Raw genomic sequence first — 23,912 nt, forward strand, 5'->3', positions numbered from 1 at the left:
CAAGTACTTGACTTTTCAATAATGCCTACAGAGGCCAAAGAAAAGAGAATTTGTGTAATAAACTAAATAGAATATAACCTGCAGTTAAACCATTCTCTCTGCCAACTCAGATGTCACAAAATAAATGGGAACATATCCTAAAAAGGTCATTATTCTAAAATGCACTCAGAGAGATTCTTTACTTTAGGAAATCAAAATTCCCCAAAACCTACAGAATAGCAGGCTCACTTAGCAAGGTTAAAAAAAATAGTTTCATTCAGGTCTTTCCTCAGAAAGGTTTTTTTCTCAGAAAAGAACCTCTCACCTGGCACATGCTTTATGTTCTGTCTCCTCTCTTTCTCTGTCTATTCTTTTTTTCTGTTCTCTCTTGATCTGATCTCATTGGTTGTCCTTTTAAAGTCCACATGGAATTTGACAGGAAGCCAGTGCAAGGTCCAGGATAGGAGTAATGTGAACACTTGCACTGGACCTGGTCAGGATTCTGGCTGCTGAATTTTGGACATACCTTAGTTTTTTCAATGTAGATTTAGATACCCCAGAGAGTAGAGCATTAGAGTAGTGAATTCGGGAAAACACAGATATGTTTGTTTATACATTATACCTACATTTCTGGAAATTTGAGAACTTTATATTTCTTTCTCAGAGGGCTTCAGATAAAAAGCTTTTATTTGGTTTAATGTATAGTTTATGTGCAGTAATACCTATAGCCACATACATGCACACATGCAGAGAATGATGTTTGTTCCTTACAGGTATATACTGTATGTTTCGTGTCTCACAACTTATATTCCATCATGAACTGACTAATAAGGACTAATGTAGGAACACTATTCTTTAAAATCATCTATCCTGAGAACAGTTCCTTGCCTAATCATTCATTTTGAAATGTCCAGTGTTATAGTAATCAAATTATTATGCTTATTAGAATCTGATTGATTCTAGCTAATCTTAATGATTCAAATGAAAACGTTAATATTGTTAATAAACAATAGAACATATTAACTAACTCATGAGTTTATATTTTCCAGGTTTCCATCAGATACAACGTTTTGAAGGTAATTTCTCTCTCTTTTTTTAAACTGAGATGTCACACTCAAATCCAAATGTTGTTTGGACATTAATTTCCAGTATAATTTAATATATAAGTGATATAAAACAAGGTTTATCAGGTGGAGTGAAATAGTTTCCACCAAAGTAAGCTCTTCTGTCTCAGTACTGTAGATGGGCTAGAGAATTTCATTTTTTTCTTAGTTTGGAACAGATAGTATGAGGAGACTTGAGCCAAATAGTTTTCATTATTTGGATCAAGTCTCCTCACACTCTAAGAAAAACTGAAATTCTCTAGCCCATCTACAGTTCAAATAATGATTCAAATAGTTTTACCTCTCACATACACACAAAACGCTCTCACATTCACTAGTTTTACCTCTCACATTCACACAAAATGCAAATTTTGGCCCAATGTAGGCAGTCCGTCTAAATGGCACAGGGCTGAGAATTTATCAACAAGCTTTCTCATTTTCTACTGCTCTACAAGATGGAGGAAAAAAGCAACCTCAACCGCATCAAGCACTGTGCCAAGCCATAGCTTTAAGTAATAAAACCTTAGAGGTAAAACTAGTGAATGTGAGCGCGTTTTGTGTGTATGTGTGAGGTAAAACTAGTGAATGTAAGAGCATTTTGTGTGTGTGTGTGTGTGTGAGAGGTAAAATGGAGAGTGTGAGAGCAATCTGTGTGTGTACGAAAGGTAAAGTTTGAATAATGGCCTAAACGGCACCTCATATATATACACTTGAGGAAACATGACAAACTTCCAGATGAATGTGTATATGTTTCTTCTACATATATACATCTGGTGCCTCGCAACTTATATGCCATCATGAATGGCCTAGGAATACCATTCCTTAAAATCACATAACCCGAGAAGAGATCATTCATTTTGAAATGGACAGTATCATAGTAGACAATTGATCGTATCTCACTAGTATCTCATTCCATCACTGATTCTAGCTAATTGAAATGATACGAATGATGACGTAATGTTAATAATAAACAATAGAATATATTAACTAACAAGATGACTTTATATTTTCCAGGTTTTCCAGGTTTGTTTCAGATAAAACATTTGGAAGGTAATGTCTCTTTTGTAATAGTTTTTTTTTTCATTTTATAAACTGAAATGTTCAGCTCAGATTCATTGGCGTTTGTGCATTCTGTTGTGAAAAAGCACTCATGCATTTAATTACATTTTCCATATTAATTAATATATAATTGATATACAGCTAGGGTTCATCAGGTGCGGTGAAACAGTTTCCAGCAGAGTAGGGGCTGCTGTCCTAGTACTGTAGCTGGGCTGATCCAGGATGCTGAGAGAATGTCGTTTTTTTTTCTTCCAATTTGTAACAGAACACACGTATGAGGAGACTTGACCCAACAAACAAAAATTCTGAAAGGTCAATCCAGCAGACCCCTTCAAAACCAGCAGTGAAAACAAGATTATATTGTTTGAAATTAAGTGCTTTTAATGCGGACAACAGAAAATGTTGTGTTACACAGAGGTTTTGGGAGTCTGGTAACAGATTCCCTGTCATATTGTTTTAAATCACCTTGGCATGCTTGACGAAGTGGGTGGATGGGATCCTAAGATTACTTAGCTAATAGTAACTAAAGCTGGAATCACACTACAGGACTCGACATGACTTCTAGTCAGACAGCACGTCAAATTTAACGACTGCAGTTGCTGAATCTCGCTGCCTTTTCTGTACTAGAGGGTGTCAAATTATAGGACTAGGAATCGCAGGGGGTGACTACACAATTCCCTCACGACTTTTCATCACGGGTCCAAATCTCATATTGCGCCGCAAAAGTACCGCGAGGCCGCCTCATTTTGGCAGCCAACCAACACGAAGACCAAGCACGTAAACATCTTGAAAAATGTAACACAGGCATTGTTTTCCACAAATAATCTTCAAAAATATAATTCTTCTTTATAAATATAGAACAAATTTACAAAAATACAAGTTAAAAAGATAAAACACCTTTAAAACAAATATTGTAAACAAATTAGTATTGCGCTATAACGTGTAATATTATTACACATCTGGCTCACTGCCCAATCCTACGACTTACGACTCTCTACGAGAAAATGAGACCAGTTTGATTTTGTCGTAGTGGGTCGCAAAGAGTTGTAGGGGCTGTTAAGGATCTCTGGGGGTGTCACACTACACAACTGAAGGTATTACATATATATGGCTACGACTGAAAATCGTAGGGAAATTTACGTAGTGTGATGCTGGCATAAAGGAAAATGAGTGTAACCTGGTTGGCGAGACTAGTGATTTATTTCTCGACAGCCTTATGAGACCACTGGTTGAAGGGCTTCCTTCATACAGTATATTAAGGACACTGACCGTGCTCTCCAAGTCTTTTAACAATTTCCATTTTCAGGGCACAGAATGTTTAATTTGTTTTTTATCACTTTTGGACATCTCATCCTTATACATCATTTTTCTCCACAATGATGGTCTTATAGCCCTCAAGCACACCCTGGACAAATGCACAGTGCTTGATCCACCAACCCAGACTCTTATATGTCTTTCAGAATTGGTCCTCCACTGTCATAGCTGTCAGGATCAAAGATGTCTCCAAACCCTTAGTTCCCCATTTCATTTCTAACAGCCACAATCTTGCTGATCTCTTCATCTGCATTTTCAGAGATTGATATCAAAACTCCTTTTACAGAAAGACATTTGAAACCAAAATTATCCTGAAACTAGGATCACACCTTCCCTCTTCTCTCAACGACAGACTCGTTTCCTTCTAATCCTCTCTATTCATTTGGTTCATCTCCTTGAACTTTCCACTACTTCTATACTCCAAACACTTCACGTTCTCAGACTGAGCCCTGGATAATTGACTTTTAATTCAAGCCTTGTAACCAAGTAAAACATGAATACTATCATGAGAAGGCAGAGATGAAAGAGCGATTTCTCTAGCATATGCACTAAAACAGACAAGATTATTCTAAAGGTGAGGTAAAGTAAACTGTCAATGGGGGAGAGAGTTTGAGAGAGTTTGACTCTAGTCCGGGGGCTGGCACACTGTGGCACGCGTGCTAAGTGGAACCCGCTGAGATTTAGCGTAGGGCACAAAAAGCAACCCAAAAATTGGGATTTGTGGGGATTGATCTGCTACATACTTGATCCTAAAGAGGACTACTTAAATCCCAGCAGAGTGGAAGTGTTGATGCGCCTGAGGCGTGACAGCAAATTAAGAGATGAGAATCACGTCACGGTCGCTGCATGTCCTTACATAAACCGGACGGACAAGAGCCAGACTGTTGGTTTCCAGTCCTGTTTGATCTAGCGTCTTCCCCGTGACATAAACTTGTAGTCTCTGACTAAGTGGTATTCTGTAAGTGGTCTTTCTGTTAACAAAACCTTGTGCGTGAGTGAGATATGTATGACTAAAATGCTTTCAGTTGAACATTTGGTATTGTTGCAAGTCAACCCTTTCAAAAAATGTCAGCCAAAGAAAGCTGGCACACACAATGTTTTGAGACATTTTAACACGAATTATCATGGTTACATACGGATACTGCTGACAGAGCCAAATATATAAAGAAATATTTCAGGTGGGTAGCTGCGTCAGCATGCGTAGGCTGCAAAGGATCAAAGTAATAGGTTTATTCCATGCTATTGAAGTTTTTCAAAATGGCTCAAAATTTCTAGTAAGGCAACAGCGGAACTATATATTTCACATAGTATTGCGCATTTTTTAAATGAACATCTTTTCATAATGCGTTGAAGATGTGTTTGAGGGCTTTGCCAACAAAAGTGATATTTTGGCTAAAATTAGAGACGTACCTCTCTCGAATAGAAGTGTTCAGCGATGTATATGCAACATTGTTGGCATTTCACATAGGCAGTTAAAAGATTAAAACTGGTTGTTAATTACAGGTGTGTTTGTGATCTACTTGTCAATTAAATACTTTTTAAAAATACATTTCTAGTATATTTTTGTAAAATGATTAACCGTTGAAACCAGCTGATAGTACGTGGCACATGTTAAACTTAACAGCAGGAAAAGTGGCACGGGATACAAAACAGGTTACTGACCCCTGAACTACACTGTAATTCACTGATGCCAAGTTCGTATTTTTCAAGCTATTTATGTAAAGGGTATTATGTATATTAAATGATGCACATGAAGCTATATGAGGGACAGCCCCAGCTTTTTGGGGTCCTAGACAACATCTTGGAAAGGGGTCCCTCCAGATCATGATTTGCACAGACATTATTATCAGCTCCCAACACAACCATATTTGACTACTTAGAGCAATTAAATATATAAATGATAAATTATTAAAATTATTACAAATAAATTCTTAACTAGAAAACTTGTTAACCAGCTTTGAAGAACACATAATAAATAACTTATAAATAATAACGCGAGACACACAGTTTACAAGGATAGCATGTACTTTAACACTGAAAGTAATAAATAGGAATATTAATAACATTAAATAACAACAGGGCCTCTGTTACTTCAGAATTATAACAAATTACAAATGACTGCATTGAAACTTTTGTGGAAAGAAATGGAAGAAATAAATCTCCAATTAAGTAAGAAATAAAAAACAAGTGCGCTCAAAAACAAGAGTGGTGAGATCAGGAAGGCTGAACAGCTGGGAAAGTTTTATATAACAAATATTCCATAAATCAATTCACCTAGATTTTTGGAAGGCAGAGTTATCAATTACATCTTCATACAACAGTAGTTCACCCACTACAAGTGATTCAAATGTTATAAACCAAAGAATATATTAACTAACTTGTTGATTTTATGTTTTCCAGATTTCCTTCATGTGCATATTTTTGAAGGTAACTTCTCCATTTTAATTAATTTTATTATTTTTTATTTATATAAACTGAGATGTTCAGTTCTTATTTAAATTTCATTTGGATGTTCTGTTATGTTGAAGCACTCAGCACTGTATTTAATGTGATTTCCAGTATAAATTAATATGTAGCTGATATGAAACTAAGGTTAGGTGGGTGGAATAGTTTCCATCAGAGTGGGTTAAAATTACCTTGGCAACCTTGATGAAGAGGATAGCCGTGATCCTAAGATTACTTATCTACTGGTAACGAGTGTACCATGGCTTACTGAGAACAGTGATATCTTTGGTTCATTTTCTTGAACATGCTGCTGCTTCAGCAATCCTCATACTTCATGTTCTCAGTAAAACATGAAGACTATCATAAAAAGAAACAGACGAAGAACACATTTCTTTACATTTCTATAATGCATGAAAACCAGACAAGTTTATTCTAGAGGTGACGTAAAGGAAACTGTCAACGGGAAGGAGTGTTTAAGCAAGTTTTACTCTAGTCTCTTCAAATTTGGTCAGCCGATGCAGGGCACTCAAATTCATTGAATCGAATGTGCTCCCACAGATGACTTTAAATCTCTGTCTGACTTCAGGCTAAGCATACAGTGTGTGCTGTCTTATTCACAGCCCACAGTTGCTCACAAGACTTAGTCTGCACCTAAGCCCCTGATCTCTTAATCAAGCCCCAGCAGGGTCTTTCTCTGGCCCAGAGCAATACACTCATTCTTTCTCTCAAGAAACAGCTCTTGTACAGCTCAGCCTCACACACAGTTTCCGCACAGCTTACTGCTCACAATGTACCATCATTTATAGCTATAACTATTCTCAATAATGCTCAATTTTCAATCTTTAACCTCTTTGTTTAGAGAAACCCACTATTGCACTGAAGTGTTCTAAGAGGTGGATTGTATTTGAAGTGGAGACAGAGAAAACTTATACCCTCTCTCTACTTTATAGTGATAATGACCCTGGATGAGGACACAATGAACCCCTACCTGAGGGTGTCAGAAGATGGCAGAGAACTGAGGTGGACAGAGCAGCGCCAGAATCTCCCTGACAATCCTGAGCGGTTTGATGAATACCCCTGTATGCTGGGCAACAGGTTACCAGCAGAGATGAGATGGGGCTGTTACTGGGAGGTGGAGGTTGGAAACAAGAAGTCCTGGGAGCTGGGAGTGGCCCGAGACTCAGTGTGCAGGAAGGGGCAACTGAGTCTGAGCCCTGGAGCTGGGTTTTGGGTCCTGAGTCTTTGGGATGAGAAGCTGACAGCCCTGACTGACCCTGAGACATCACTGAACACAGAAGTTCCCAGAAGAGTTGGGATCTATGTGAACTATAAGGAGAAGAAAGTACACTTCTACAATGCTGATGTTGCTAAAGATTCCAACAAAAGTGAAAAATACACCCTCATCCATACTTTCAAAGAGGAAATTGACAGGACTGTCCGTCCTTTCTTCTCCCCTGGGAACAGCGATCTGGACCCTCTGATCATAACTCAGGATCATTAACAGGAGTTTAACTGCCCTTGAATAATATCCTGCTAAAGTAAATCTTAAAACTCAATGTACTACGATCTATGTACAAGTCGTGTTGACCGTTTTGGATATCTTTTATTATCATCACTTTTAATTGAACTCCTTAAAAATTTACCCTTAACAAATAAGTTGCAGTTGTCCAAGAAACTTTTGGAAACTTCAAAGTGATAAGGGTCAAACTGAAACTGTGTATATTCAAATTGTTTCATTTTACATGTTTTTGCAGCTGCGTTAAAATTATAAAAACGATTTTATATAAAAAACTACTATTTTGAAATTATTTGTCTGGGTGCTTGGGAGCATAGTGTGGTAATGCACAAGAGAGGTGTCAATTTGTCAAATGGAATACTGGTGTGTATGTTTTCTTTAAAGTACCGAGACCAGCCATATACTGTATGTTTAAGTTCCAAAATTAATATCGTTTATGGACTTCACACGCGTTGCAGTATGCTCCTATTCTTTTTATGCTCAGGCACTAAGATATCCCTTCTGCTTTGTGTAAGGATGGTATCAAAAGCAGTCTTAAGTGGTGAGAAAGCTGTGCTCAATGTATTTAAGGGACTTAAAAGTAAATGGAGATGCTTCATATTGCTTGACTAATTTTAAAAACTAAGTTATAAATGCAGACGCTCCCTCGGTGCGCTGCTCTGGTGCGCCGGCTCTTACACAGTGCCTGTCTGCCATAAGCGTTACAATATACATACCCAACACTGCTTGTACCCATCTGTCATGCAAATAAAACACCTTGAATTGAATTGAATACTAAAGCCAATACTGGCTCAATACCCTCAATGGGCTTTGACGTGCTAATGCATTGGTTTAACAGTCCTGGTGTGGCAGGCTTCCAATGTCAACTCGACTCGATTGGAAGACAATGAACGTATTTTAGCCCTAAATGAATTAATAGCAAACATGGTTTACATAAAATACATTTTTCCAAGAAAGTTTATAATAATACGATCTATAGTTGAAATCTGAGCCTACTTTAAAAATAAAGGAAAAGCATTTTCAGAGAGCAATCACGCTGTGTTTATGTAGAAAAAGCGATTAGGTTTATGAGCAATCTAATTACCTATTCGCTATATAAAATAAAGTTTATTTAGAGATGAATGATCAGTGTCACAGTTTAAATAATGGGAGTCAGGAAACTAACACACAGCGCCACCGGATTTAATAACGCAATAAAAACGCTATAAAATAATGTGACTAGGCACAGAAAAAGTTTACAGCACAGTACAATAATAAATGCTGACCATGACTTTAGAAGCATAAATTACCTTACACTCAATTTAAACACAAGCTGTCTTTCTGTATGAACCTCTAAGCTGGTTCATACAGAAAATGTAGAAATGCATTAGCCTGATTATGATTAAAAAACACATAATTAAACACGCGTTTGCGATTTAAATCAGAACACGATTTAAATCAATATAAATGTTTATATTGTAACGCATACTGTCCAGCCTCCATTTCTCTATAAAAATTTACTCTGTTGCACACACACACACAATAGAAGCAGGAACCGCTGTCAGAAGGGAAGATATGTTCAAAATATCGCAAATATCGATCATGTTGCGATATTTTGAAATATAAAAGTCAATTGATTGTCCATAATATCGCTTACCTATTTTTTCGAAGAAATGTTTGTTAAAAGAAAAGTCCAGCACCAGCTGGATTCGAACACACAACCTGCCAGTTGGTAGTCAAGCACCTAGACCAGTAGGCTACAAGACAGCTCGCATGAACAGGCAGGCGAAACAGCCCTACACAGCCCTGTCGCAGTACACGGATAAACTCATACCGTTATTAAATTCTTGAGATACGCGATTCCATATTATATTCCCTTTTAATCAAATTCTAAAAGTATGCTTGTTGACTCCGGTATCACGTTAGTTAAAGACTTCGAAGCTTACAATGTTTAGGGAGAAATGGAATACCGGTGTGTATTTTTCCTTTAAAGTGCCGATTCCTGGAATCTGACTGGCTGACACCCCTCTGAAGTGGTTCCATAAAATCTGGTATACGGAAAAGAAAGCGTTGATAAATACAAGTGTCTTTTAATACACTCTTTGCTGTGCTCTTGAGGATCCTTGTGATATTTTAAGCTCTAGTTGAATGATAGGTGTCGCATTTTAAATCATTTTCGTAGTTAGAAATTATGAAACGCCCTGTTAAAAGCAAGGAAGTTTTTATGCCCGTTGAAGTAAAACAAAATGCCTGACAAAGTATGGCTTGGACAGATTCCAAGTGCTTGTACAAATGTGCTAAAGAAATTATACTTTGAGTATACAGCTTGTCCAAAGTCATCCATTATTAATACTATTAGTAATATCTTCAGTAAAGGCTTTGATGCATAAATATTTCTGATAAAGGTAGGTTGTGTACTTTTGTCCAACTGAGCAATCTTGCTTTCATAAAATATACCAACATTTTAATGACTGATGATTAACATGCTGTAATACACAGTTCAAAATTAAAGGCTCAAATGCTGTAAATGAGAGGTTAAGCTCCCCCTGGCGGTTTTACAAGGCGACGCAGGATAGTTTCCGGCAGAGCGTCAAATGATACGTGACACCACGTGATACCGCGGAATACCTCACCCATTTTGAATGGCTGCATCTGTATGTGCTATTATGGTCATCTAGGACTATTTAATTCATATTTAAACATATAACGGTTTGTTTTGAAGCAAGCAGATGTATAAAACTTGACAAGTAAAAATACAGTATCGGCATCACTTTAATTTCACATATTGTAATATCTGCAACCTACCTGAGTACTTTTTGGCAAATTTGTTACGTCTTAAAATGGAATGTACTGGGAGTGGTGGTGCAGTGGTTGTGCCTCGCAGTACTGTGGCTCTGGGTTGAATTCCGGACCTGGGGTGTTGTCTGTGTGGAATTTGCATGGTCTCTCAGTGTTCATGTAGGTTTACACCAGGTGCTCCAGTTTCCTCCCACAGTCGAAGATGTACCAGTAGGTAAGTTGGCTTCTGTAACAAAAATCATCCCAGTGTGACGGTCCAGGGTGTACCCTGCCTTGCGCTAAATGCCTGCCAATATCCACTGGGATAGGCACCAGCCAGCATGACCCTGAATGGGAATAGTGGCTATTGATAGTGTTGTGAAGACGCTTTGACACAGAATTTGTATTTGTAATTTTGGAATTCATTGTTGAAATAATTCATTTGAAAACGTCTGAGGATTTGCCTCCAGGATTAGTATTTCTGTTCTAAAACTGTTAATCCAAATTTGTACAAATCCATTAAGGAAAAATACTGGTATCTATCCTTAGAAGCACTAGCATGGTCGATTGCCATTTTTCCATTTTTAAGAACTTTATTTTAATTTCACAACCTTTTAAAGCTGTGTATAAAAAAGAAAAAAAGCAAGATATTAAAAAGAGCAATGTCAGTGGCCTGGAGAATTGAACAAGAGTGATATTCATTGTCCTGTAGAAAAAAACAACAACAACAAAAGATGTAAAAATGTATTGACAGTGAAGAAAATAAGATTTTTATCATTTTTTAGTAGCTTCCTAGGATGTGGATTTTTGTATATACGTATACTAGGATATATGTGTGAATTGTGTGAGTGTTAACTCCGCACTATGGAAGAAAATAATTTTGTTATCCTCTCCTACAGGAGTTGTGACCTTACTAAACAAAACAGAAATAAAAGCACAGTCACTCCCACAGTGACTATAATTGCTTGTTACAGTCTCATTTCTGAATGTAATACTACATCTCTGCATTTAAGTAGGTAACAGGTCCAGTTAAAACTGATAGTAGTATTGACCTCAAGAAGATTAGGGATAGAGAATCAGTAGCAGAGGACATGAGAAAATGATTAGTGACTTTAACACTAACCTGTTAAAGGGCACTTTCTGTGCTATAATAATAATAATAATAATAATAATAATAATAATAATAATAATAATTGCTTCCACTTATAAAGCGCTTTTCTGGACACTCCACTCAAAGCGCTTTACAGGTAATGGGAATCCCACTACCACCACCAGTGTGCTCAAGTACTCTCCCCACACACCAGCTCTCAGTGGGGAGGAGAGCAGAGTGATGAAGCCAGTTCAGAGAGGGGGATTATTAGTAGGCCATGATGGGTAAGGTCCAATGGGAAATTTTGCTGTGTAATTGTCTGAAACCAGACTTGAAGGGTGAAAAAGTGTTGTTTGCAATACGATGGAATAAACCCTATACCTGTTTCTTTGCATTGCTAACACATTTGTGTCCCTGGGGTGTATTCGCATTGCAGATTTAGGATTTATTAGGATTTTTCATCATACACATTTCTCTATGTCAATGTCAGTTTAGTTTGCTATACACTATGTTTGTTCAGTCATTCGTATCCAAAGGTGAAACTACACATATTTCTATTTTACTCACCCTTACTGCTGAAGTATTTTTTACTTTATTTAGTAAAAGTTATAAGAAGCCCAATCCCCTCTGGCCATTGTTTCTGCCTCGAATAAATAAAAATAATGGAAAGATGTAGGGCTCCAGACAGAAGGAAATTCAAAGAGTGGACATTGCTTTAACGACAAAAAAATGATAAATGTCTTTAAATGTTTGATACCGTGTGGTACACAGCTATTTTTCTCTTAGTACACACAAGGTGTACTTAGTGAATTCTTCCAGACAGAACAGTGATTTACATGATTGTGTCTTAACCGGCCATGCATGTGACAAATGGCTCTGATTCATGGTTGTGTGGTCCGGGTATTTATTTTATTAGTGACAAAAGATGTGCACTACATCAGCTAAGAATTATATATGTTTGGAAAGGAACATTTTTCTGCAAAGCTTTAAGATGATTTTCTGCCCACATTTGTTACTCTGAGCAAGCGCTAGTAAATTAGCAGTCATAGTGTAAATATGCTGAACGTTGGATATTTTTTTTTCAAAATGAATCAGCAGAAACTTTCACTTTCACTTTCGGTGTTGAAACGCGCTTTAATGGAAATAATCTTAATGTAGTTCAGAAACTCAAATGATTGCGGGCGCAGTCCTAACGGATAGATATAAAATCCAATTCAAATTTCATTGACATAACTGATGAATTGCAGTGTTGCCAAAGAAGAAAGTCACTGAAAATTAAGATATCGCCAGGCTCACGGCCTATCTGTAATAAAGGAAGGGTTAAAACCAAGGTTAAGAGTATAAAATACAGCCAATCGGCAGTTCGTTCAGCTAGTAATACTTGCCTCTTATTGGGTAAGCTGTGACCTTGACTTTCACAAAACGTGTTATCACAAAGAACGCACAACTGGGACTACTGTACCTGCCCTGTTGTTGGAGCTTCTTTTAATCAGAAGAGTTGCAGAATCTGAAGGACTGCCCGAAAGTTGTGGGTCTAGCTTGGTGAAACGCAAAACCTTTAAAACAGTTGTCGCTACACGGCATTGCAAAGCTGCTTTGTGCTGCTGCGCTACTAAGTAAAAGGTGATGTTGTTTCTCCATTGCCAATATCTCCTATTTCGTTCTCCATTGCCTGAAAACGAGACTCAGCGTCTCCTAGGCAGCAACAGTTTTATTGGAGATGTAGAAAAGGGAATGCTATGAAAGCCCGTTTCTGCCAGGGATTAAAAAAAAAACGCGCTATGGTACTGTATCTCAGAATTCGGACTTTATATCTCAGAATTGCTACTTACAAACTCAGAATTGCGACTTAAAAACTCAGAATTACGAGTTTATATCTCACACTTGCGACTTCGAAATAGCCCACATTTCATTGCCTGTCCTTTTGTTATTGTGACGGATTCGGGTTCTAGGGCTTGTGCCCTCGCCGCTCCCACAATATTTCGTACCTCACTGCATGGGCTCGAACCCAGGTCTTGCCACCTGAGCTAAAGAACACTTAATTCTGAGTTTTTAAGTCGCAATTCTGAGATATAAAGTCATAATTCTGAGTTTTTAAATCGCAATTCTCAGATACTAAGTAGGAATTCTGAGATACTGTACTAAGTCGCAATTCTGAGATACTTAGTTGGAATTGCGAGATACCATAGCGCGTTTTTTATACTCCCTGGCGGATCCCGCCTTCCATAGAATGAAGTACTGAGTCCGTATTCTTTAAAACCTGTATATCGCGTTAATGACACCAACGTTATTCGAATAGTAAAACAGGAAATGTCATTTATGTCTTAATTGTATCTTGCAAATGTTAATTAACAACAGTTAGTTTTCTCAAAAGAAGGAAAACAATAGAAATTCGTCTAGATGGAAAAACGTTCATTCATATAGGTGTCCATCTTTAATTCAGATCAGTAGCTTATTCTCAACATTTTGTTACATATAAATCCGCATTGTTTGTAATTAGTAGATTGTTGCAATATACTGGCATTTCGAAAGGACTTGTTTTAATTTAATTATTTTCTTTTTGTCAGATCCAGAAGCTGTGTATCACCTACACGATGGTGAGTAAACACAAGTCGCACAGTCCTAAATCTGAATAATATCAAACACCAACATGGCAGTATTTTGGCTAAAACAATGTTTTACTTGATATTATTTTAGTACATTCAGATTTTTTTTTATTTTCAAAATAAACTATATTAACATTTAATTCTTCTGGCAGTCATTTACAGATTATAATTATCTGATCTATTGTGTCATTTTCTCTACTGTTTACACAGTTGTGAATATAGGCAGGTGAAAGTATATTTCACATGTTTTTTACACAGTCTAAATGGTGTTTCCATTAAATGTTACTGCGCGATGCTCAGTCAGTGTCTGTTATCCCAATAAAATACATTCAGACATTCTAATATGATCACAAAAATGACATTTAATGCAGTTCATGTCAGTGAAGTGTTTTTGGTAAATATCAAGTCAGAAAGTGGCAATCCTACACCTGAAGAAGGTCCCACAGCCAACACGCTGAGCTTCTTTTTTCTCTTTTCAGTATGGAATACACATTTACTTCTTCTTTTGCATCCTACAGTTAACCCAGTTTCATCATGTTAGAAATTAGTAGAAATATTGAACTCGCATTATCTCATTCATACAGGAAATTTCTAAAATTACTGCAGTAGATATTGAAAATGGTAAGTTTTCTATTTTGTAAATACATTTACAGTGTGACCAGGCTAAAATGCTCCTTAAACCATATGAAGAGGTGGTTTAAGTTAGTCCGCTACTTGAGTGACCTCTAGAGGACAGCAGCTGTTACTTTGTGTTCGTTGCTATTGGGAACGGGTTTATTAAGGTGCTGCGGACTAAGCACAGCGGCAGAATTCGTTGCATTTGGTCTTAAAGTGGAGCACAAGTTTAAACCGCAGCTGCGTATTAAGCACGGGTTGAACTACTGTTAGTACGCTACTTTCAGTTCGTCGCAATTGACCCGCTGTGATCAAATATGTTCTAGACTTTATTTTAGCACTTTCAGAATGACAGGATTATATCTTTTTTTTAAATAGCTCGGGGGATCCCTAGGTGCTTTGTTTGGCAAAGCTCTGCCTTTCCCCTTTCATTAAGGCTCAGCAGCGTGAAGCTCGCTACATTAAGCGACGCAAGCTTGGTAGCATCTTTCAAAAATGAATGTTCCCTAAAACCTGCCTCAGAAACGAATCCCGGACAAGGTAAAGTCACATTTATAGCACAACATTTTTTACTTCCTCAAAACTGGGTGGAATGTGATAAAGACACACAGGTAATAGGAAAGTGCCGTTCTTCATTTTTTGCCCTTTTTTTTTGGTGTTTTCATATCACTCCGACTTCGTAAATTCGGTATTTATATTTATATTTGAATTTACGTGAATTTATTTTGTAATAACCCCCCCCCCCCCCGACGATGTTTTTGTCTTGAATTGTTATATGTACTCTTGCTTGTATTGTAATGTTTGTTGTTTTTGCAGAAATAACAAAATTAAAATAATCGGTATTTACGTACACTTCGGATGCGCCTGCGTACTCGTCACCGCTGTGCCCGTTTCTGCTGTCCACAGTGCCCTTTCTGCTGCTTTAATGTTTTTTTCTCTCTAGTTCCGCACTTGGCTTCGCAGCACGATTCTCAGATATATCATTCTCAGGCATATACTGTATAATACACTGGACAAGTCAGGTCCCATCTATTGCTTTATTATACTACTAATGTCGGGTTTACGAAACTCTTAGAAATAGTTCATCCTCCAATTAAGAAAAGTTGTTTTACATTTCAAAAGTCCTGAGTGTAGCAGATTATTATTTTTTTGCACAAAGACCACCATGTCTCGGAGTTTATCTCAGAGTGGTGCAGACGGGCAGGGCAGGGGATGTGAGGGCATGAATGGCGCAGGCGGGCAGAATCAGCGGGGGGGGGGGCTGTACATGCCATCAGCGGCCCTGCAACACACAGAAAACAGCCAGAAATCCGGTTAGTAGTCGGGTTCTGACTCGGAGTCAGGGTCCAAGGCTCTGACAGTTTCAGGCAGATGGCTGGATTACTCTCAGTCAGGTGGGTTTGTGCAAGAAACACTTCGAGAAACACCCTCGGGGTGCAAACCCAAGAACAGTGACAGAGGGGAACGGGCCTTGGTGAGCAGAGGCTGGCTGTGAGCTCGAGGTCACCTGGGGGTTACAGTCAGAAAGCAAGCCTTTTTCGCCGTTATCCCAGGTTACTAATGTTGGAAACGAATAGAAATACTGCGCTTACATTGCTTCTTCTCATTTTTATAGGAAATGTTTCGAAGTCATTCTTTGTACGCCTTTGATTTAAGAGGTAAGTTTTTTTTTCTGTTTTGCTCGACTTTCCCGTGCTTACAAGATTGGCGGTGTTCCAAAGTCACGCACATTCTCCTACCTCCCTATGTGCTGGAGATACCTTTTTTTAAATACAATTGGCCGCTTTCGTTCGTAGCACGCATTCCTATAGAACGAAATAGAATTACATTGTAGCTCTGTGTCGTAGTACGTGGGCTGCGTATTCGACACGTATTAAAATAAAAAAATATGAAAACCCGTCCCGATTTTTCAGTTCACACAACAAAGTTCCAGGGTCATATGGTGTACCACTCGTACCATAGTTTGAGAACCACTGTACTAAATGATGTACTCTTTCATTAGCATGGTCTTAATACACAACCTGAAGTTGTACTGTAAAACCACTTTGAGAATTGAACAGTCAGTTGATAAAATATGAAGTGTGAGAAATCATCAGCATTTTCTAAGTCCCTTTGTGATCTGTTACTTGCTGTATGTTACTTACAGTATGTGTTTTAATATTCCCTACTTTACAAGTGCTTTTAGTACAGTTCAGTGCTTTAAGATAAATAATTTAATCCTTAAAATACCAAGGCCATGTTGCACATCTAAACAGGAAATTATTCAGTGGCATTTCATCACTACAGAAACAAAAACTGTGATGTTTTTATATTTATTTAATTGGCAGGGGTGTTACAATGTACATACTGTACAATTATTCTCAGCAGGTTTCAGACTGTAAATTCTGTTATATGGACACAGTACCCTGCAAAAATATTCACCCCTTTCTAGTAATGTCCCATATTGTTGAGCTGTAAAAGATGTGAAAAAGAAACTATATGGAAAAACCAATAAAGAGATACAGTAGAACCATATTTGTTCCTTTTACAGTCATTTTAATCACCTATTTAGAAGACAGTTTTATAAACACAACTTTAGAATTGGAGCCATATTTATAATACTGTTATATTGCCTAAATAATACCACCCATTTTTTAAAAAACAGAAATTAAAAAGTCTTAAGATGACAAAAGTGAATATTGGTTGCTTCCTCACATTTCTAGTAATGTCCCATTTTGCTGAATTGTAAAACATGTGCACATACAGTATCTTCCTGGATGTTGTCTGACTCAGATACCATATTTTTGTGATGCAAGAGCAATTGGTCGTTCTCTGTGTGTCCTGCTACAGCTTACTGTATACATGTAGATATTGTTGACACCATCACTCTGCGTTTATTGTACACACTAGAACGGCAAGTGCTGTGTACCTGCAGGTGGGGTAACAGGCGCATAAAATAATAAACACTGTCGTTTAGCAGAATGAGTGGTCAAACTAGGGGTTCTGCTCTTGTAGTGAATGGCAGCAGGTTGTTTGTTTCTTGTCTGGTGGAAAGGAGCCCTAACTTTTTTTTGTAAAGTCCTGTGTGAACCCATTTCCAGTCAAGATAATCATTTAATGTTTGGTGCTACCTTTTTACTACTTTTAGTGACTCTCTTAAACTATACACAGAGTCCACCTGACCTGCGTCCTCCACATACAAATGTGATTCGATACTCTAGGGAACTCCTGCTACAGTGGAACCAGCCTGGTCCGTGGGATGATTCTGTGGAAATATTTCTGCAGAACACTATTGCGGTGAACATCTCAACAAAGAAAATGAGAAAAAAAACTACATTTGCTTCATAACAGGTTAATGAGTCTGTTTAGAGAGAAATCAGATCTGAAGTAAGAGCAGAAATGAGAAAGGAAAAATTAAAGTAGAAGATAAAATTCGAAGGCAAACTCAGTTCTAATAATGTGATAACTGCATGGAGTGGGATGAAAACTATGGTGGGGCTACAGACAAAAGTAATCTCATCCAAAATCACAGTGCATATTGATGGTTGAAACACCAACAAAGAGCTGGATGATGGACTTAATCATTTTTACCTTAGATCTGACGAGCATGACTTTAGTGGAGACATCAGGGAACTTAAAGAGAAGCTCTCTGAAACCACCAAGGATGAATTTGATACTAAATGTGTTTCAGACATTTTCAAGAATTTGATATTCCTTATTTTTGATATTCCATATTAATGATATGAATCATTAAGGCTAAGGTCATGTGCTGTGTAACTCAGTACAATATTTCATTATATTTTCAAAATGTCTCTGAATCAGAAAACAGTACCCAAAATTTGGAAATAGGCAACAATCATACCAGTTGCTAAACACGAATGTCCCAAGATAAGATGATTTCCGACCAGTGGTATTGACCTCTTTAGTTTAGAAGTCATTTGAGAACATTTTGACTAACAGATCACAAAGAGTGATCGTAAACAGTGTTATAGCAGAGCCTTGATATAAGAGCAGGCTTACTGGGCCCGCTCTGGGCTGTGTGCCGTCCCCCATCTCATACATTCTGTATTCTGTATACAGACAGATGTAGAAGCCCTTAGGAAGACAGACAAATTATTACATTTGCTGATGACTCTGTCACCGTCAGTCTCCTCCAAGACATAGACACTGATCATGGGCCTGTAGTGGATTATTTCCTCCTTTCTTAATGTGTCAAAAACCAAAGACATGATCATTGATATTAGAAAGCATCCGCTGCCTGCAAAACCAACATTGAGGAGTAAGAAATTGAAATTGTCAAAAGTGTGACGAAATGTGGGCGGGGTCATAGAGGGAGTGTACTTTGGGCTTAGAGTTTTGAGAAGCCTTTACCCTCTTTGACCTGTCTCTTAAAAAAATTGTAGTTTCCTCTGTGTAGGAGACATGGAATTTGGACAATTGAACATATATTTTAACTGGTGTGTTTTCTTTCTTACACATGTATGTCTCATTTTTGTTAATGGGTTCATGTGTTAATTATTGTGTGTTATGTAGTGTGTAATGTGTTTGGTCCTTTACCTGCCTTCAGGGTAAAATTCCCTCCTGGGAGAATTAAGTTAAGGAATAGCATTTGTTGCAAATATTGTGCATTGAAATGGGGAAATGATTTTGATATTGTAAATATTCACATCAAGTTATACTGAAGATGATGCATTGATCTGGATCAGAAGATGGCAATCATTTTTTGTGTTCTTTCTCAATTGTGCAGATGGTATCCGCCCCTATGTTGTGTCTGCAGCCTTTGGAATTGGACTGGGTGTAGTAATAGGAGGGTCTATCGTTTATGTGTTCACTTCTGAAGACCGAAAACAACAGGGTATGTTACAAATCTCAAATTCTAAACATTTATATTGTGCCTCGTAATAAATACACAATATATTTATAGTCATTTATCTATTAACAATTTAGTACCTAACACAATGTTTAGTCTTTACATTGCTGTCTCACCTGGGTATATGTAGATGGTGCATCTTGTTATTTATGATCACTTGTGCTGCTTGGAGAACTTGGAGTTCAATTGTGGTTGCCAGACTCTTCAATAAACGGATGTATGTTTTTGTCCTTGTAAGTACGAAAGTTTTGTCCTCTACTTTGTAAAGTGTTTGTAGTGATTTGTAATAGGTAGACCACTTAGTTGTCCTAGTGTCTGCAGGCTACACATCAATTGCTACCTACTGTGCAAATTTATTCACAAAGACAGAATCCCTGAGCCCAGGACCTCCACAGTCCAAAGCTACCCTCATTCACCTCCTCAAAGACAGACCAACTTCAGTGCAAATGATAAGAAAGGGACACCATAGTGAGATGGGACAGGTTTCTAAACAAGACTCCCCACAGGAAAGACTATTATTGATTGTGCAAATGATGAGAACTATTTCTCTAAACCATATAATGCATAATGCTCATTTTAGCATGTGCTAAGAGGAACTTTATCTTTCCTCAAATTATCCAGTACTCTATGATAAACATAGGGAACTGGAATATAGCAGGTATATTTGGTCAAAGGGCTGGTGCTTTGTTTCTGTAGGAAGACACTTAATTGGCTTAATGTGTCTCTACCTGACTGTACCTTCCCCTCCTAAGGAAGTGGTTCTGCTTTCGTCCAGTAATGTCTGACACTGATTTTCCATAACGCCACAACTGGCCTCTTGCACTATTCCAAGGCCAAGGTCTGCCTTGGCAACCATTCAAATTGGTGGAAGGTTGCGGTGGGCGTTCTGGGCTGGCCCGTTGTCTGAGCAAGCCATGTGTGTGCTCTCATGGCCTGCTGGCATGTATTTTCCAAATTGTACAGAAAGTAAAATAGCTGTTTCCTCATTTATATTGGTTTAAATGTTATATGAATCAATGTAATGAGGGCTGAATTGTGGACTGAACTCCATAACATATGAACAGTGGAGGTCATGACTTTCCCCTTACAATACCTGCTACACTCTGTAATCCCACAGTAGAAACCCCCAGACTGAGCGGTTTAGTCAATCAGTGAAATAATTATCCATAACCCCCATCTTGTAAGTAATTTCTAGAAATGTTCCCCGTGTGGTTGGTATAATTGGAGGCACGTGAATTATTTCTCTGGCACAGCTTTGTTGAGAGGAGTAACAATCCAGACACTCTTGGTAAACAAATAATTGTTACAATGACAGGACAGAAACTACACTACATACAACACACAAGTTACCTTATGTACAAACAAGGTGTTTCGGAGGCCTAGCATTCTGGTGACCCAGAAAACCCCAGACTGCTACTAAACACTAAACTCTTAATATGCCTGCAGAGGCCACACAAGAGATGAGCTGCCTTCTAACTAAATACAATGCATCCTGCAGTTAAATCTCTTTCTGCACCCCAGATGCCACTAAATAAATATGAGCCTATATCCCTATCTATAAAAATACCCACTAAGCAGGAAAGGAAGCAGTGTGCCTCACCTGAAATGCTATACCTGCTGGATCAGAGACATCAGCAGCAGGTGATATTCATTTGTGATTCACATGGGGAATGTCAGAGAACTTGAACATAATGTCACATTACATTATAGGTGCCACAGCATGAAAAGTGATTGTGTGCATCAGAGCCACATAACTCCGTCTACAACTGCAGCTTCACCTCTACATTAACATTATAAATTTAGTTAATAACTTTCTTTGACAACCGAATTTGACATGTCTGAAGATGTCCTTAAGAAAAAAATGTATATGAATTGAGACTAGCTCTGGGAGAATCCATTTTTCTGTATCAATTTCAGATCCTGATTTGCTATATTCAACGTCTCAAAGATGAGAGAAACAGGGGTCACAGGCCTTTTATGCTTCTCTGATAAAACTAGCTGTCAGTCAGTGAAATCTAACCATTTAGGGGAGGTTTATAGGTGTTCAGAGAGAAAGCTATGTTTTATTTGCTTTCCTTTGGTTGTCTGCCAGTCAATCAAGTGAAGATTTAACAAACCTTTTTCATTTTCTTGTCTCGCTGACTCCTGGAGCCTAGAAAGACTATTTATAGTGTTTGGAATGTAAAAAAGAGCCTTTCAATGTCTGTAGCTCAACAGCAACAGAATGACGTATATTCTTTTCATGAAAGTGTCCTAATGCGTTTATTTTTTGGAAGGCTCAGAAAATCATGTCAGGACCTGGCTTACTTCACTGCTTCAACATTGATTGACCAGAGACACAACAGAGGGTCCTACAAACTACCCAACATTAACTATTGCTGTCTGTATTTGTTTCCAGCCAATGAGGACCAAAAAGGCCAAAAGGTTCAACCTAAACGTAAGAGCCAAATGACCCAAACGGATCAGCCAGACCACACAGCGAATGGTAAGTAGTAATGAACTGAACTGTACTGAGTAATGAACAACGCTGAGAGGGACAGTAGTCCCGATGCTGAGATTCAACAAGAGGCCAATGACTCCCAGTCTAAGTCTGTAACTGAGTTTTTACCTCGATTATTGTGACATCTTCCCCACTGTGTTGCAACACATTATAGGTGCCACAACATGAAAAGAGTTTCTGTGCATCAAAGTCACGTAACTCCACCTACAACTGCAGCTTGACCTCTACGTTAATACAAATAACTTTTCATTTTCTAAGCAACCCAATGTGACAATGTGTCAGATATCCGAAGATGTCTTGCTTCATGTAAAATTCATTATTCTTAAGGAAAATCAAATTTCCTGCTTCACTTTCAGATCGTGAATTTCCAAAATTAAATGGGGATAAAACTCTCAGTGTTCAGATTAAAGATGGGTGACCTTAATTCAGATTGTTAATTAAAGGGCAAATTAATCGTAGTATTACTGTAGCAGGTTTCCAGATTGTGCGACAGGACAACTTCATCACACAGATCTCCATCAACACATGAATCATTCTCTTTTCAATCCTCTTTGTTCTAGAATGAACATATTTAACTCCTTTATTCCATCTTTACATTTTTAGATATTTGATCCAAATTAAGCCTTTTTTTCAGCCATATTGTGAAGAAAGTCAGGGTATTGGCTCCAATCCTATAGGTGAACAGTTTGTTCCAGATCCCCACTGTGAATGACTCCCAATATGGCACAGACTCCAGCCTTACCTTTAGCAATGGAATAGGAGGTCGGTGAGTTATCTAACATAAGTGACATGTTGCAAGTGTCAATACTGATTGACCAGAGACTCAATGGATGTCCTACAGATTTCCTGACATTAATTCCAGCTGTCTATTTCCAGCCAATGAGGACCGAACCAGCCAAGAGGTTCAAGCAAAACATGAGAGGGACGAAACAGGCAAAAAGGATCAACCAGACCACACAGTGAGTGGTAAGTAGTAATGTACATTATACAGTATAGTCACAAAGTTGAGAGGGACAGTAATCTTCATGCTGAGATTCAACAATAGACCAGTACATCCCAGTCTAAATCTATAAAGACCAATTATTTTGCTGTTCATAGGGTACTGCCATGGCCAACCTAAATCACTCTAATGCCTAGATCCCCTGAAGAAAAACATTGCTGTTTCCCTGAATGGGTTTAAGTTGGTGCCTAGAGGTTTCCACCTTCTAAAAAGATTTTTTTTTCTTCCACCTTCTACTGTACAGTGGAAGTGACCCTGGATGTGAACACAATCAATCCCTACTTGTGTGTGTCCAAAGACTGCAGAGAAGTGAGGTGGACAGACAGAAGACAGACTCTCCCAGACACCCCAGAGCGGTTCGATGAATACCCCTGTGTGCTGGGCACCATAGGACTGAACAAGAAGGGGTGCTACTGGGAGGTAGAGGTTGGAGGCAAGATGTCCTGGGAGCTGGGTGTGGCCACAGATTTGGTCCACAGGAAGGGTCAGCTGACATTGAGCCCTCAAACAGGCTTCTGGGTCCTCAGTCTTTGGGATGGGAAGCTGACGGCCCTGACTGACCCAGAGACCCCACTGGACACAGACGTTCCCAGAAGAGTGGGGATCGATGTGAACTATGAGGAGAAGAAGATCCGCTTCTACAATGTTGATGAGGGCACCATCATCTACACTTTTCAAGAGCGAATTGACAGAACAGTCCGTCCTTTCTTCTCCCCTGGGAGCAACGATCAAGACCCTCTGATCATTATCACGTAATTAGAAATGATTAAAAAAGTATCTTTAGTACACTGTGGAAGAAGTAACTTGAGACCTTAGCCTTAAGAAACAATATGCTGGTGTTTAAGCTGTTTTTGCGTTTCTTGTATTACTTTCATTTTGCCATTCTCATAAGAGACAAAGGCCATAGTTTTGCCAGAAATGTAGAAGGTTTAAGAACATCGAGTGTAAATGGAAACTGAAACATTGCAAAAACAATACCATGTTTATTTATGATCCCATACTGGAATTTAGAACTTTTTAAATAAAATGTTTGTTTTTAAAATCATCTGTGTGGTGGTCGGGAAACTTGGATAATGAGA

The 23,912-nt window shown here is 38.2% G+C and overlaps 2 protein-coding genes across 25 annotated transcripts in view; both read left to right on the forward strand.

Annotated features, from left to right (window-relative positions):
* LOC148660025 (uncharacterized) overlaps positions 1-7,694 on the forward strand; it is a 34,785-nt gene extending 27,091 nt beyond the window's left edge. For all 19 annotated transcript variants that reach the window (XM_088637577.1, XM_088637580.1, XM_088637589.1 and 16 more), the window contains 4 exons: positions 1,029-1,055; positions 2,097-2,132; positions 5,856-5,882; positions 6,851-7,694. In XM_088637577.1, the coding sequence (XP_088493703.1) occupies positions 1,029-1,055; positions 2,097-2,132; positions 5,856-5,882; positions 6,851-7,401 (641 nt within the window). In that variant the 3' untranslated portion in view covers positions 7,402-7,694. The remainder of the gene's footprint in view (positions 1-1,028; positions 1,056-2,096; positions 2,133-5,855; positions 5,883-6,850) is intronic.
* Positions 7,695-12,690: 4,996 nt separating this feature from the next.
* LOC148660026 (E3 ubiquitin-protein ligase TRIM21-like) lies at positions 12,691-23,878 on the forward strand. 6 transcript variants are annotated; one of them, XM_088637752.1, is made up of 8 exons: positions 12,691-12,886; positions 13,831-13,860; positions 14,454-14,490; positions 16,100-16,142; positions 19,211-19,318; positions 21,732-21,818; positions 22,710-22,799; positions 23,078-23,878. In XM_088637752.1, exons 3-8 carry the CDS (start codon positions 14,488-14,490, stop codon positions 23,587-23,589), a joined length of 843 nt encoding a protein of 280 aa, XP_088493878.1. In that variant the 5' UTR covers positions 12,691-12,886; positions 13,831-13,860; positions 14,454-14,487; the 3' UTR covers positions 23,590-23,878. The 6 variants fall into 6 exon arrangements, with proteins under 6 accessions (XP_088493878.1, XP_088493879.1, XP_088493881.1 ...); XM_088637753.1 differs by lacking the exon at positions 14,454-14,490 and adding an exon at positions 14,863-15,024; XM_088637755.1 differs by lacking the exon at positions 19,211-19,318.
* The last annotated feature ends 34 nt before the right edge of the window (positions 23,879-23,912 follow it).

The sequence above is a fragment of the Lepisosteus platostomus genome, chromosome 6 (assembly GCF_059453375.1).
Source record: "Lepisosteus platostomus isolate fLepPlt1 chromosome 6, fLepPlt1.hap1, whole genome shotgun sequence".
Classification (NCBI taxonomy): Eukaryota; Metazoa; Chordata; class Actinopteri; order Semionotiformes; family Lepisosteidae; genus Lepisosteus; species Lepisosteus platostomus.

Coding starts and splice junctions, on each gene's coding strand:
- LOC148660026 (XM_088637752.1), top strand. Junction 16,143..19,210: donor GTACGCCTTTGATTTAAGAG/GTAAGTTTTTTT, acceptor TCAATTGTGCAG/ATGGTATCCGCCCCTATGTT. Junction 19,319..21,731: donor TGAAGACCGAAAACAACAGG/GTATGTTACAAA, acceptor ATTTGTTTCCAG/CCAATGAGGACCAAAAAGGC.